Source organism: Salmo salar, chromosome ssa12 (assembly GCF_905237065.1).
Source record: "Salmo salar chromosome ssa12, Ssal_v3.1, whole genome shotgun sequence".
Lineage (NCBI taxonomy): Eukaryota > Metazoa > Chordata > Actinopteri > Salmoniformes > Salmonidae > Salmo > Salmo salar.
This window is the reverse complement of record NC_059453.1, coordinates 47,102,154-47,113,604: the sequence shown is the minus strand read 5'-3', so window position 1 is coordinate 47,113,604 and position 11,451 is coordinate 47,102,154. Positions and strand designations below refer to the sequence as shown.

The 11,451-nt window shown below is 48.8% G+C and overlaps 1 protein-coding gene across 1 annotated transcript in view; it reads right to left on the bottom strand.

The window, feature by feature from the left end:
* Positions 1 to 11,451, bottom strand: part of LOC106565257 (plexin-B1) — a 119,815-nt gene that overhangs the window by 22,104 nt on the left and 86,260 nt on the right. Inside the window, 13 exon segments of the mRNA XM_045691429.1 lie at positions 154 to 320; positions 831 to 924; positions 1,599 to 1,721; positions 1,918 to 2,052; positions 2,482 to 2,736; positions 2,738 to 2,936; positions 2,938 to 3,494; positions 3,966 to 4,074; positions 5,429 to 5,537; positions 7,106 to 7,262; positions 8,099 to 8,231; positions 9,095 to 9,195; positions 9,803 to 9,931. Coding sequence (XP_045547385.1) covers positions 154 to 320; positions 831 to 924; positions 1,599 to 1,721; positions 1,918 to 2,052; positions 2,482 to 2,736; positions 2,738 to 2,936; positions 2,938 to 3,494; positions 3,966 to 4,074; positions 5,429 to 5,537; positions 7,106 to 7,262; positions 8,099 to 8,231; positions 9,095 to 9,195; positions 9,803 to 9,931 — 2,268 coding nt within the window.

Sequence of the window (11,451 nt, the reverse complement as noted above, 5' to 3'; positions counted from 1 at the left end):
ATCACATCTGACTTTTTTTGACAGTGAAAATGCTTGATGAGCCAAATGACAGGAGGATTCAAGTTCAAGTGTTAAAACGTGTTACTAAGTGTAAATCAATGAGCAATAATAAGTCCTGAGCGTTGAACTCTTGACTTGGGGGGGGATTCTCACGGCATGAATGACGGGGGCGGGGCAGGTCTGTTCGATAGGCTCGCTGCAGGAGTCTCCGTAGAGACAGGTGGACTGGCCCCCTCCGCACCACACACAGCCGTACTTCTGGTCCGCCGTGTGACACCGGCTACAGTCTGAACGCCCCACTGAACAGTTGTACAGAGTCACTGGGAGGGAGAGAGAGGCAAACTATAGTCAACTCACTAAACTAGACAGCTAAGTTGAAATGAGTCTCTGTAGGAGAGTTGTAGAGTGCTGAGGGAAAAAATGTACATGTTGAGTGTACAGTTACACATTGCGAGGAACAGAGAGAGAGAGAGATTATACAGATTGTGTGAGAGTTTACAGTGTGTTGAATGAGTTTAGAGCTGGAGTTGATGGAGTGTCTGTGAGGGAAAGATGTTAGAGAGTGAGTGGAAGAGGAATACAGTCACTGGGGGAGAGAGTGTGTGTCCGTGAGTGCTTGCGCATGCATGTGTGTGTACAAAAACAGAAGACACGGCACGATAAAAAACATCACACGACCACACTCATGCTACCAGGTCTCTCTGGACCACATATGTTTGATACAGAAGTGAAATAGAAAATGTTAAAAAAAAAATTGTTATGGCTGAGAGCAACAACAGCTGTCTGGGCTGGCAGCAGGTGTTCCTCAGTGCTCTAACGCCAGGGCTCACCATACAGGTCGTGAGCGCTGTCCACGTGGAAGGTGTCCCGCCTCTTCACGTACACCATGGCGTTGTACTCTTCCGCCGGGGCAGAGTAGGAATACTGCAGCGAGAATGAGTCATTAAAGTTTCCATAGAAACGGCAAGAGTACTACAGTTTCCATAGAAACGGCAAGAGTACTGCAGTTTCCATAGAAACTTCGAGTCAGAGCGTGTGTCCCAAATGGCACCCTATTCCCTTTAGAGTGCACTACAAAAGGAAACGGTTGCCTATTTGCGAGACAGACAGAGTTTCAATAGAGTATTGAAGTTTCCAAAGAAATGTCAATAAAGTTACCATAGAAACTTCAACATTTTAATTTTAAAAAAAAGGGGGATAAAAAAAAGGAAAAAAAGGGGATATAACTGATCAGAAAGTAAAAAACTACAGTTGGCTGCAGTGTCAGCAGTGTTTAATTGAATTGAATTTATTTTGGGTAACAGACATATACAACAAAGTGTACAATGTGGACCCAGAGGATATCACTTGAAAGTATTAAGACTCTTGTATCCAAAGTGGTCCTTTAAAGTGTTTACGCATAACAAAGCCATGAATAAAATCATAATCATATAGGGAAAATCCAAAGTCCCATACCCCTTAGAATGCACGCCAATATATTTCATCATTCTAGGTCATCTAGTGTGGATATTGGAACAGAGACATATTAAAGCCACTGACAAGATTCAACTAAATCTTCATCCAAACTGGCAGTGAGTGAGTACGGGATAGAGTCTGACCTGGTGCAGCTGACAGGTGATGTCAAAGAGAGACGGGTTCATCTCGTCCATCTCCACATAGGCATCCACCACCACCGTACGGCCCTCGATCACCAACACACACTCGTAGTCCAGGTCTCTGTCCTGCGCACGCACACACACACACACACACACACACACAAGCCAGGTTTAAACGTCAACAGGAGCATTTGTTAATAGATAACTTCCCCAAAATCAAATGAAACCCTGACTTTTGTAATTGCCCCAGAACCCCGGAGTAGGGGTGTGTGTGTGTGTGTGTGTGTGTGTGTGTGTGTGTGTGTGTGTGTGTGTGTCTTACCTGGTACAGGTGGAGGTTTCGGGCGAGTAGCGTGATCTTCCTCTCTACTCTGACTGGTAACAGAGGCGAATCCTTGACCTTCTCCACGCAGGGGCAAGCAGACGAGCCCCAACTCACATAGGAGCCCTCGTCCCCCTACATTCCCAACACACAGTTGTGTTAGATACATACACTCACAAGGACACACACACTCCAACCAACACAAGCTATCGCACATTTCTGAAAATCCCATCAACCCATAAGAAATGGACAGTTATAAGTGATAAGGATGTTATAGGCTTTTTGATGTAATACTGGACTATTAGAATGGTCTAACAAACAATAAAACGTATGAAAGAATTCACAAAAAAGCAACTGCTCCAGCTTGTGCTGATGCAGCCATTTTTTCAGGTCGATTTCCAAAGCAAGGTCAACAACGAAATCAAAACACAGTGAGGAATAACAAGGGGATAAAAGGACATCGGGGATTCTGTCAATTGGTGTCAGAAGTGGGATTCTAGAGAGCTGTCCAGTCAAGAGCTGGGACCACAGCGGCCATGGAAGCTCCAGGGAACTCGAACTCACCGGCAGGAAGATGTCGGCCGAGTCGTACTGGTAGTCCAGCTCTGAGTCGGCGTCAAGGAGCCGGGGGTAGGCAGAGGCCGAAGGGGAGTGCTCAGCAGCCTCGCCGTCCCCTGAAAGCACGGTGGTGGCCGAAAACGCCACGCTGGTGTCGTTCTCCGCCGCTGTGCCCTCCGTCTCCTGCTCCACTTCCTCCATGGGCCAGAGGAACACTTCCGGCTCGGCTCCCTGGCCCTCCGCCTCAGTGGGGGGGGAGGGGCTCTAGCGGAGTAGGGAAGTGGGCTCCCTTCAGGTCTAGGTGGAAGGTGGGCTCAGAGTTGGCCGGTTCCCACAGGGGGAAGGGGGTCGGGAAGGGGTAGCTGCCAGTGGTGGGCTGGACCTCCATGGGGGGCTTGGCCAGAGTCAAAGCCTCGTCCAGTTCCTGAGGGGGGGACGCGGTGACCACTTCCAATGGGGATGTCTCGGGGGGGGAATACCAGGGGGTTTAGGGTGGCGAGATCATCGGACGGCTGCTCGTCTTCGGTCGTAACTGTCGCCACCTCGGTTTCCGCGGCGAGCTCCATGTCACCAGGGGTAACCACAGGGCCTTCAGTTTCACTTTCAGCCTCTGCAAAGAGCTCTCCTGTGGTTGTTTGCTCCTCTTTTTCACTGGTGGTGGTCTCAGGCTTGGGCGTGGTAGCCTCGACTAACGTTGTAGGGGGAAGAGTGGCGGGGGCCTCCGTCGACATAGCAGTGGTGGGCGGTGTAGTGGGCTCTGGGGTGGTGGTTGTGGGGACGGTTGTAGGAAGGGTTGTTGTCGGAGGCTCCTCGGTGGTAGCTATGGTGGTTGGGGCTTCGGTTGTTGTCGTCGTGGCGATGGTTGTTGTAATTGTGGTAGTCGTCGTTGTTGGGGGGGCGGTAGCTGTTGTAGTTGTTGGGGGCACAGTTGCTGTTGTGGGGGCCACAGTCGTGGATGGGGAAGTCGTTGTTATAGTTACGGCATTAGTTGTGGGAGGAGCCGAGGTGGGGATTTTAAACTGGGTGGTGGAGGGGGGTAAAGGGGGAAGACATGGGGGAGAGGGTGAGACAGAAATAAACAAACTCATAAGTTGACTGAAAAACCCAAATTGGATGTGAAACACGTCTCCTGAACGTTGTCAGTGTTACCATCAACGAGGACACATCTCATGCATTTGGTTGGCGACACACATGCAAAATGGAGATGATTATTAGTTATATCTGATGTACGCTTGGTTTTGGGACATGAGGAGCAGTGAGAAAATGAGTGTCTGGTTATTAACAACTCCCCGACAGTTTGTGTTCTCATTAGCGACCTTCTTTCGCTCAACCGGCTACAACTGATAGGCCCCAACCAGCCTTAACACTAGGTTGCATTACTTCTACAGTCAACAAAATAGACAGGCTGGCGGTTCCTTTTTTGCAGAACGCGGCATAGCATGCTGTTTGACCTCGAGCTAACTGACCATTGGTCGCTGTGTGTGACTTACGTGTTCGTTGTAGATGATGACCCCCTTGTCACAGGTGGGCGTGTGGGTACAGGTGTGCTGGTGGACACACCAGTTGCAGCCCCAGCGACTCAACACGCAGCCACGGCAACTAGAGGAGGAACAGTGGAGGAATCAGTGACCATACTAACGCAGCTGCAATGAGAGAGTGAGAGGGGGATTGGGATACGAGAGAGAGAGAGAGAGAATGAGAGGGGAATTTGGATACGAGAGAGAGAGAGAGAGAGAGAGAGAGAGAGAGAGAGTGAGAGAGTGAGAGAGAAGCAGAGGGGGGGTATAGAGAGAAAGAAAGTGAAAGGAGAAAGGAGGTTAGAAAATAAAATGATAGGAGACGACGGAAAAAATGGGAGGAGGGAGAGGAAGAGCGAGAACAAGCATGGCCAACAGTGCAATCCAATTGCTGGCAATCTAGGGCCAGTGGTAAAAAAAAGAAAGAAAGGTAATTCATTTAATTGAATAAAGTGGCGGTCGCTGGTTCCTTGTCAGAGTGCTCTGAACCATGTACAAGGAAAGGAGACGAGAGGAGATAGAGGGGTAATTGAGTGAGTGTATGTGCTAACATCATAGAGATTGATAGAGTGCTCACCATGGCACCGCCCATGCCATCAGTCTTTTGTGGTCAAGCGTGCCCTCTATCCAACTGAATACGGGCATTACTAGACATTAGAGCTTGACAAGGCACTCCTATCTCCAGGTATCCCGCTTCTGACACCGACTGTATCCAATGCATTGCTAATAAGGGTTTTGCACCAGTGTGAAGTTTGCAACTATCACTATCAATAGGGAATAAAACACGCAAAGCAGAAAGCAAAAAAGTCGAACAGATTGATAACACCTGATGGACGATTACGAAGACGGTTATGTTGAATTGCTCTCTGAAGAAACGTGGCTCCTACTCCTATTCTAGCTGCGTCCGTTCACACTTGCAGACAGTTTTCCTGCAGGCCATATATGGAGATGTCTCGGAGATGTGGTTTTAATATCAACCAGACTTGAGAGCGGAGGAGGCATGTGACCACCACATTTGGAGGGCAAGGGTAAGGTGCCTGCAGCCATAATAACCACAGGTTCTCCTGAGAGTGAGTGAGTGGGAAAGGAGAGTACAATAGGTTTTAGAATAGGTTTGGAATGGAGCGTGGGGATTGGAAGACGCTATAAGCGGTTCCCAGTGGTGCAGTACAGAGGTCCAACAGACACAGGTCAATCAACCCATATGGGCGAAGAGGGGGAGAAAAATAGAGAGAAAGAGAGAGACCCCTATTGAAGTGGGCAGAAGGGCAGAAATTGATTTCGAAATGAAGAGAGAAACAGAGAGAGAGAGAGAAACAGAGAGAGAGAGAGAGAGAGAGAGAGAGAGAGAGAGAGAGAGAGGGAGGGAGGTAGGGGGAGGGGAAAAAAAAGAGAGCAAGAGGAGGAAAAAGAGGGAGAGGGGTGGGCCAACTCACGGCACGCTCCCAGACAGCTGCTTGACTGCGGTACAGTCGTAGAAGGTGAAATCTGTTGCCGTGACGACGACATCACCGAAGCGCAGGGACAGGGTGACCGTGACAAACTCTGAGGAGAGAGCGAAACGGAGAGAAAGAGAAAAGACAACAACGATAAATCAGAAGCAACATTGTGTTTCACTTGCCCAGGATCCCTACCCGAACACCGTGCCAAGCTTTCTGAAACTACTCTGTTCGGGAAGATTTGAGAGAGAGACTTGGCCTTGTCGGTCTGACCGCGTCTTCAAAACAGTGTGAGGAGGGGAGAACGTGAGAGTGAGACGTTGCACCCCCAAATAGCGCCCTATTACCAATTCAGTGCATTATGGGGACTGGGCAAAAGTAGTGCACTATGTAGGGAATGGGGTGCCATTTGGGACAGCGCCTGAGAGTACGCTTGGCCAAGTGGAGAGCCATAACAGAGCTCTGTAATAAAATCCATCTGCAGCCCCAAAGCCCCCAGACGTAAACAGTGCAGAGGGAGGAGTTCAGGTCTGTGGGGCCCACCGTGTGTGAAGTATGAAGCGCACTGATTGCACACACACAGACACGCTCGCACACCTACACACAGACAGACAGAGACACACACACACGCTGGCATATAAATATTGCAGACGTGTATTCCCTCACACACACTAGCCCATGCACGGAAATATTTTCGGGAGCTGGGTCCATGCAATTGGATTGTATCACTTCACTTAATACAATCTTGAGTCATTTTCAAAGTATCAAGCTGATCTTCCTTATCCTAATCACAGGATAAGAGCATCTGCTTAATGAACTAATGGTTCAGACTATGAACTAAACCACGATACATTATGTGAGTAGGGCTGGACTCCCAAGATCCCATTTGAACCCCACGCAGATCTCACACACACACACACACACACACACACACACACACACACACACACAGATCTCCCTGTAATACCTGTGGGATCAGTGGATCCCCCCTGTGTGTGTCTATTCACTAATACCCCCAGGCAGACGGGCATTACTACCTAACCCTCACGGCCTGAGAACCACAACAAACCTCCTTGCTCCAGGAACGATGTTCATGGGAACCAAGGGGAGAGAGAGAGATGAGGGGGTGAGAAAAAGAGTGGACGGATAGAGGGAGGGATGGAGGGGAGAAAGGAGAGGGGAGGGGAGAGGAGTTCCTGATGTGTGAAGGTGTGTGTGTGTGTGTGTGTGTGCGCAAGCGTATACGTGTTTGCTTGTTTTATCGGCGCTCGATAGTTAACAGTTAATCCCCATAATTCCTCCGAAATGACTAACTAAAACAAATCGACGGCTCCAAGCACGCAACCGAACCGTCGCAGACTATCTCAGACAAAAAGATAGAAGAGGCTGTATTGTTGCGTGAATTTAAAATCATTAGTTATAGCCGCCACCCGGACCGGCGGAGTTGGAGATTACTCCCTGCTGTGTAAACTGTGAGCCAAAGAGGATTGGGCTGCAACACACATCTGCTCTGCAAGGACATAGGATGTCGCTGCCTAGAGTGGCGCTGGAGGCTGATCGGCCTGTATGGCAACACACACACACACGCCACACGCTGACACACACACACACAAAAAGTATGGAGATGCATGCTGAATGCCCAGTACACGCTGATCTCACCCCGTTGGTACTCACCTTGCCCAGGGGGCACAGCTGGCACCCTGTGGGGGTCGGGGGAGAGGCAGGTGACGCCCGTGTCGGTGACGGTGGCAGGACTCTCAGTGTCATGGAAGTAACAGGCGTACGAGGTGTCCTCTTCTAGGATGGGCAGGCCCGGGACTGATAGAGCAATCTAAGGGAGGTAGGGAGAAGAGGGGGAGGTTGTGAGAGAAAGGGAAAGAGAGAGCGTGAACGAGCTGGCTCGGCTCTGCAAGAGCGGATCTGCATTTCAAACTAAATTCAGGAAGTCAAGGAACACTAAATTGGACCTTGGCTGGATAGAACTGGTTTGAACTCGATAAAAGGTTGGTAAGATCTGGATTTATCTGGATTTCACAGAGATGTCGTTGAAGGCCTGAGAAACAGAGGAGAGATCGAGTCTCCCTCGAGGAGTTTTGTCATCGCTGACAAGCAGCATCTCAATAGTCCAAACTCGCCCTCGCCCCCTCCCTCCCACCATATTGATGCGAGCAGATAAAAAAAAAGGAAATCCTCAAGAAGAATCCACCATATCACCTTCACCCCCCCCCGATTTCATATCGGCGCTGATAAAGCGGAGGAGACGAGATGCACCCAAGGTCATGCCTTGCATGTTTACTTGGACACCCTTCCCTTCCACTATTAATCCCCAATGTCAGACGATATACATCAACTTACATGAATTATCTGTAAAACTGTCCAAAGCCGGATCACTTAATACATGATTTATACTGGGTTTCTACTAGATGTTGAGACAGGGGCAGCTAGCGCCGAGTCTGATAACCATCTCTGATCTTTGCTGTGACACTGGAAGCAGTCAAACGAGCAAACACTATGTCAGCCAGGCTAAAACTAACTACCACGTACAGTGTGGACATAAAGGAATGCACTGTCTATGAGCATGCGCTCGCATACTCATGTACGTGGACACACACGCAATCAAACGCATACACACACACAGAGGGCGCTCGCGCACACACGCACACGTACACGTCTCTTCTCCTCACGGCTGATGTTGAAGGGGCTGAGGGACTGGATGGTGAGGCACTGCTGCTCCATGTCGAAGCTCCACAGCCACTGGCCCGGCTGAGCCCTGTGTGAACACTGAGACTGCTGGCCACACCTAAACACACGACCGATTATCATCACACAATACCACACACGCTACATTATCAGATCATACCGAAACAGACACCTTATGACCTCTGTATCGTATCTCTATAAAAAAAGGCAGGATGTAGACGGAGACAGGAGGGGAAGAGGGAGGAGAAGGTTATAAGGGCAAGGGGAGGGTGGGAGACGGAGGGACAGAGAGAGGGAGAATGGGAACACGGGAAAGGGAGAGAGTGAAGAGTGACAGAGGAACCGGGGGCGCAAAGAGGCGATGACGCCGACGAAGGCCGAAACGTTTGTCCATCTACCTAACCCCGAATGAAATAAATACTAAGAATCCTTGAAATCTCCTTTTTGAGCGTGGACCAGCTACACACTGTTGATGGAAGAAATAGAGTGGAAAAAATGAAGTAAATGTGGAAGGAGGATAGAAAACTAGGCGAGTTGATAACATTAGCTGGGGAAAACAGAGAACACGACAGAGAACACGACAGAGAACACGACAGAGAACACGACAGAGAACACGACAGAGAACACGACAGAGAACACGACAGAGAACACGACAGAGAACACGACAGAGAGAGAGAGAGAGAGAGAGAGAGAAAGATAATGCTCTTCATTACTGCATCGTTACTCATAGTACGAGTGGTACCACAAATACATTCTCTGACTGTGTTGAGCATCTGCAATGCCCTGGAGTTTTTCCCAGTGTGCTTGACCTGACAATGGAAAACTCTGGGCTCTAGTTTGATAGGTCAACCCTTTAGCCAGAGACAGAACTGTGTGGATTACTTCAAATGTACCAGATTACATGACAATAAAAAGTCATTTGTGACGTCAATCCCATTGGATTACTCCGAATGAGCCGCTCACCTCCCCTCCAGGACACACCAGCCACAGTAGGGGTCGTGGGCCGACAAACAGGCCTGGCAGTCCAGGTGTTCGTGGCACTCTGCCACTGGCCTCTTCTGCAGCTGTGACCGCAACAAAACAACAGGGAATATTCATCATGATGTTATGTCCAATGATGACACGGCTCTTAACCGAGCCAAAAGGTAACTCATTTTACCCCCCCACACACACACACACACACACACACACACACACACACACACACACACACACACACACACACACACACACACACACACACACACACACACACGTAACCACTTACTGGGTAGCTCAAAGAATAGTTGGCAATGTGGTGAAAATGTTGCCTAGTCTTAGCCTATTGGTGCTGTGGATTAAGTCATTACTATAAATGTAACCTCGTCCTCAGGCCTAAAAGAGCTGCTGTGGAATGAGATAACTATATACCAGCGCTTCCCAAACCTGTTCCCCTTGGAGTCCCCAGGACCGAGTTTGGGAAATGCTGCTATAAAACTATAAAATAGTATTTTATGAGAGACACTTGTTGACCACTGTGCCTGTGTGAAGGGAGAGGGGGGGGAAGCCTTAAGTTGTGACGTGGTGTACTGTTGGCGTCAGAAGTGGGATTCAACTGAAACACAGTGAGACAATGACTCGAGAGAGTTAAGACAGCGTCAACAGTTCTGGGACCAGCCTAGTGTACTGTACCATGGTGGAGGTCATGATGAAGAGGTGTTCCTCCGACTGATCCAGGACCAGGTCAGAGCTGATGGCTGTGTTGGCCTGGATGGAGACGACGGCATACTCCTCCACCTCACCATTAGGGCCCAGGAACACCTGGTACACACACACAAGCCAATGGTTAAGAACCCCATAAGGTACATTTCAATTCTTTATGGCAAACGGATGGAGGGGTAACAGAACTCGGGTCACTTGTGTGAAAGGAAAACATGCAATAGGGTTTACCTACTTGAGGGAATTATAACGTAGGCTCATTAGCGAGGATCGCTACAATATTATAGAAACTAGAGATAACATTTTTCGTAAAAAGTCATTAGAAATTCTATTTTCACGTGACGCATACCCCTAGTTATATAATTCACCACACAGGGAGACATATAGCCTAGCACAAGCTGTTAAATATAGCCATTGGGAATAGCCTGCGTGCTAAATTGAATTCGGTATTTTAATTATATTGAGCCACAAAGGTTTCAGAGAGGAGTTTAAAATGGTGAAACGTCATAGGTCTGCTGAAAGCATGAAGACGCGCTGTTTGGAGGAGTTGGAGCGCCAATCTAAATGTGTGTCTTGAAGAGGTCAACTGGGAACATGGCGACGGGGTAATTGTTTGTGTGGCAAGTAGATGTTGTTCACTCAGTCATCCTCATCTCTTTTTGAATCGCTCACCTCTCGCTCGCTTTTCAATACACACCCGATTCGTGTTTGGGTGTGGGTATAGGTGTGTGTGGGTGTGTTTAATTGTTTGTCTATGCGTGTGTTTGTCTGTGCGTGCGCAACTGTCTGAATATTATTTCAATGCAGGCGTGTATTTCTTCAAGAAACGCAGAGAGATTTGCCTTGGCATTTCTTGAAAAGAAATGCTGATCTGATGCGTCAATGCCCTAAGCTTGCTCCCTTTTGAAGAAGGGGGAATCTAATTTAAAAAATGGGTTGTTTCATGTCTGGCAACCCGTCTGACCCATCTGTTCTGTAGGGTTGCCATGTTGGGGGACTAACTGTGCTCTCGTGTGGGCTAAATTGCTGTTATTAGAGCCTAAACAGTCAAAGCCTTTGATGAACGCCGGGATCAAAGAACATGCGACGGCACAGCTGACCCAAAACTCTCCCCCACTGTCCAATAAAACAGGATTATCTCATCACGGCGAAATCTTGGCCTATATCTCGACCATCGCACTCCCCATCATCTGTGTGTGGCCCTGCCTGGACACACACACACACACACACACACACACACACACACAGTACAGTACAGTACAAACAAACTCAGATGCAGGCACACACACACTTTCACAGATTGAAACACAGACACGTTCTTTCTATGCCTCTTGCTCCTTCTCGTTCGCTCTGTCATACACCCCCCTACACACACCCACCCACACTACACACACCCACTACACACACCCATCACATTAGGATGATTGCACTCTGGTGGAGGTCCACGTGAGAGAGCGTAAGAGTGGAGGAGTGGAACGTCCAGTAATAGCATTACATTAGACAGGTAACCTGATGTTGAAAGGCCTGCTGTAAATAACATAAAAGCCTGACGCTGTGGAGCTCCCGGTCAAGCACTTCTCACATTAAGGTGGCTCAGCCCCCCCCATGCCCCGTTTTAAACA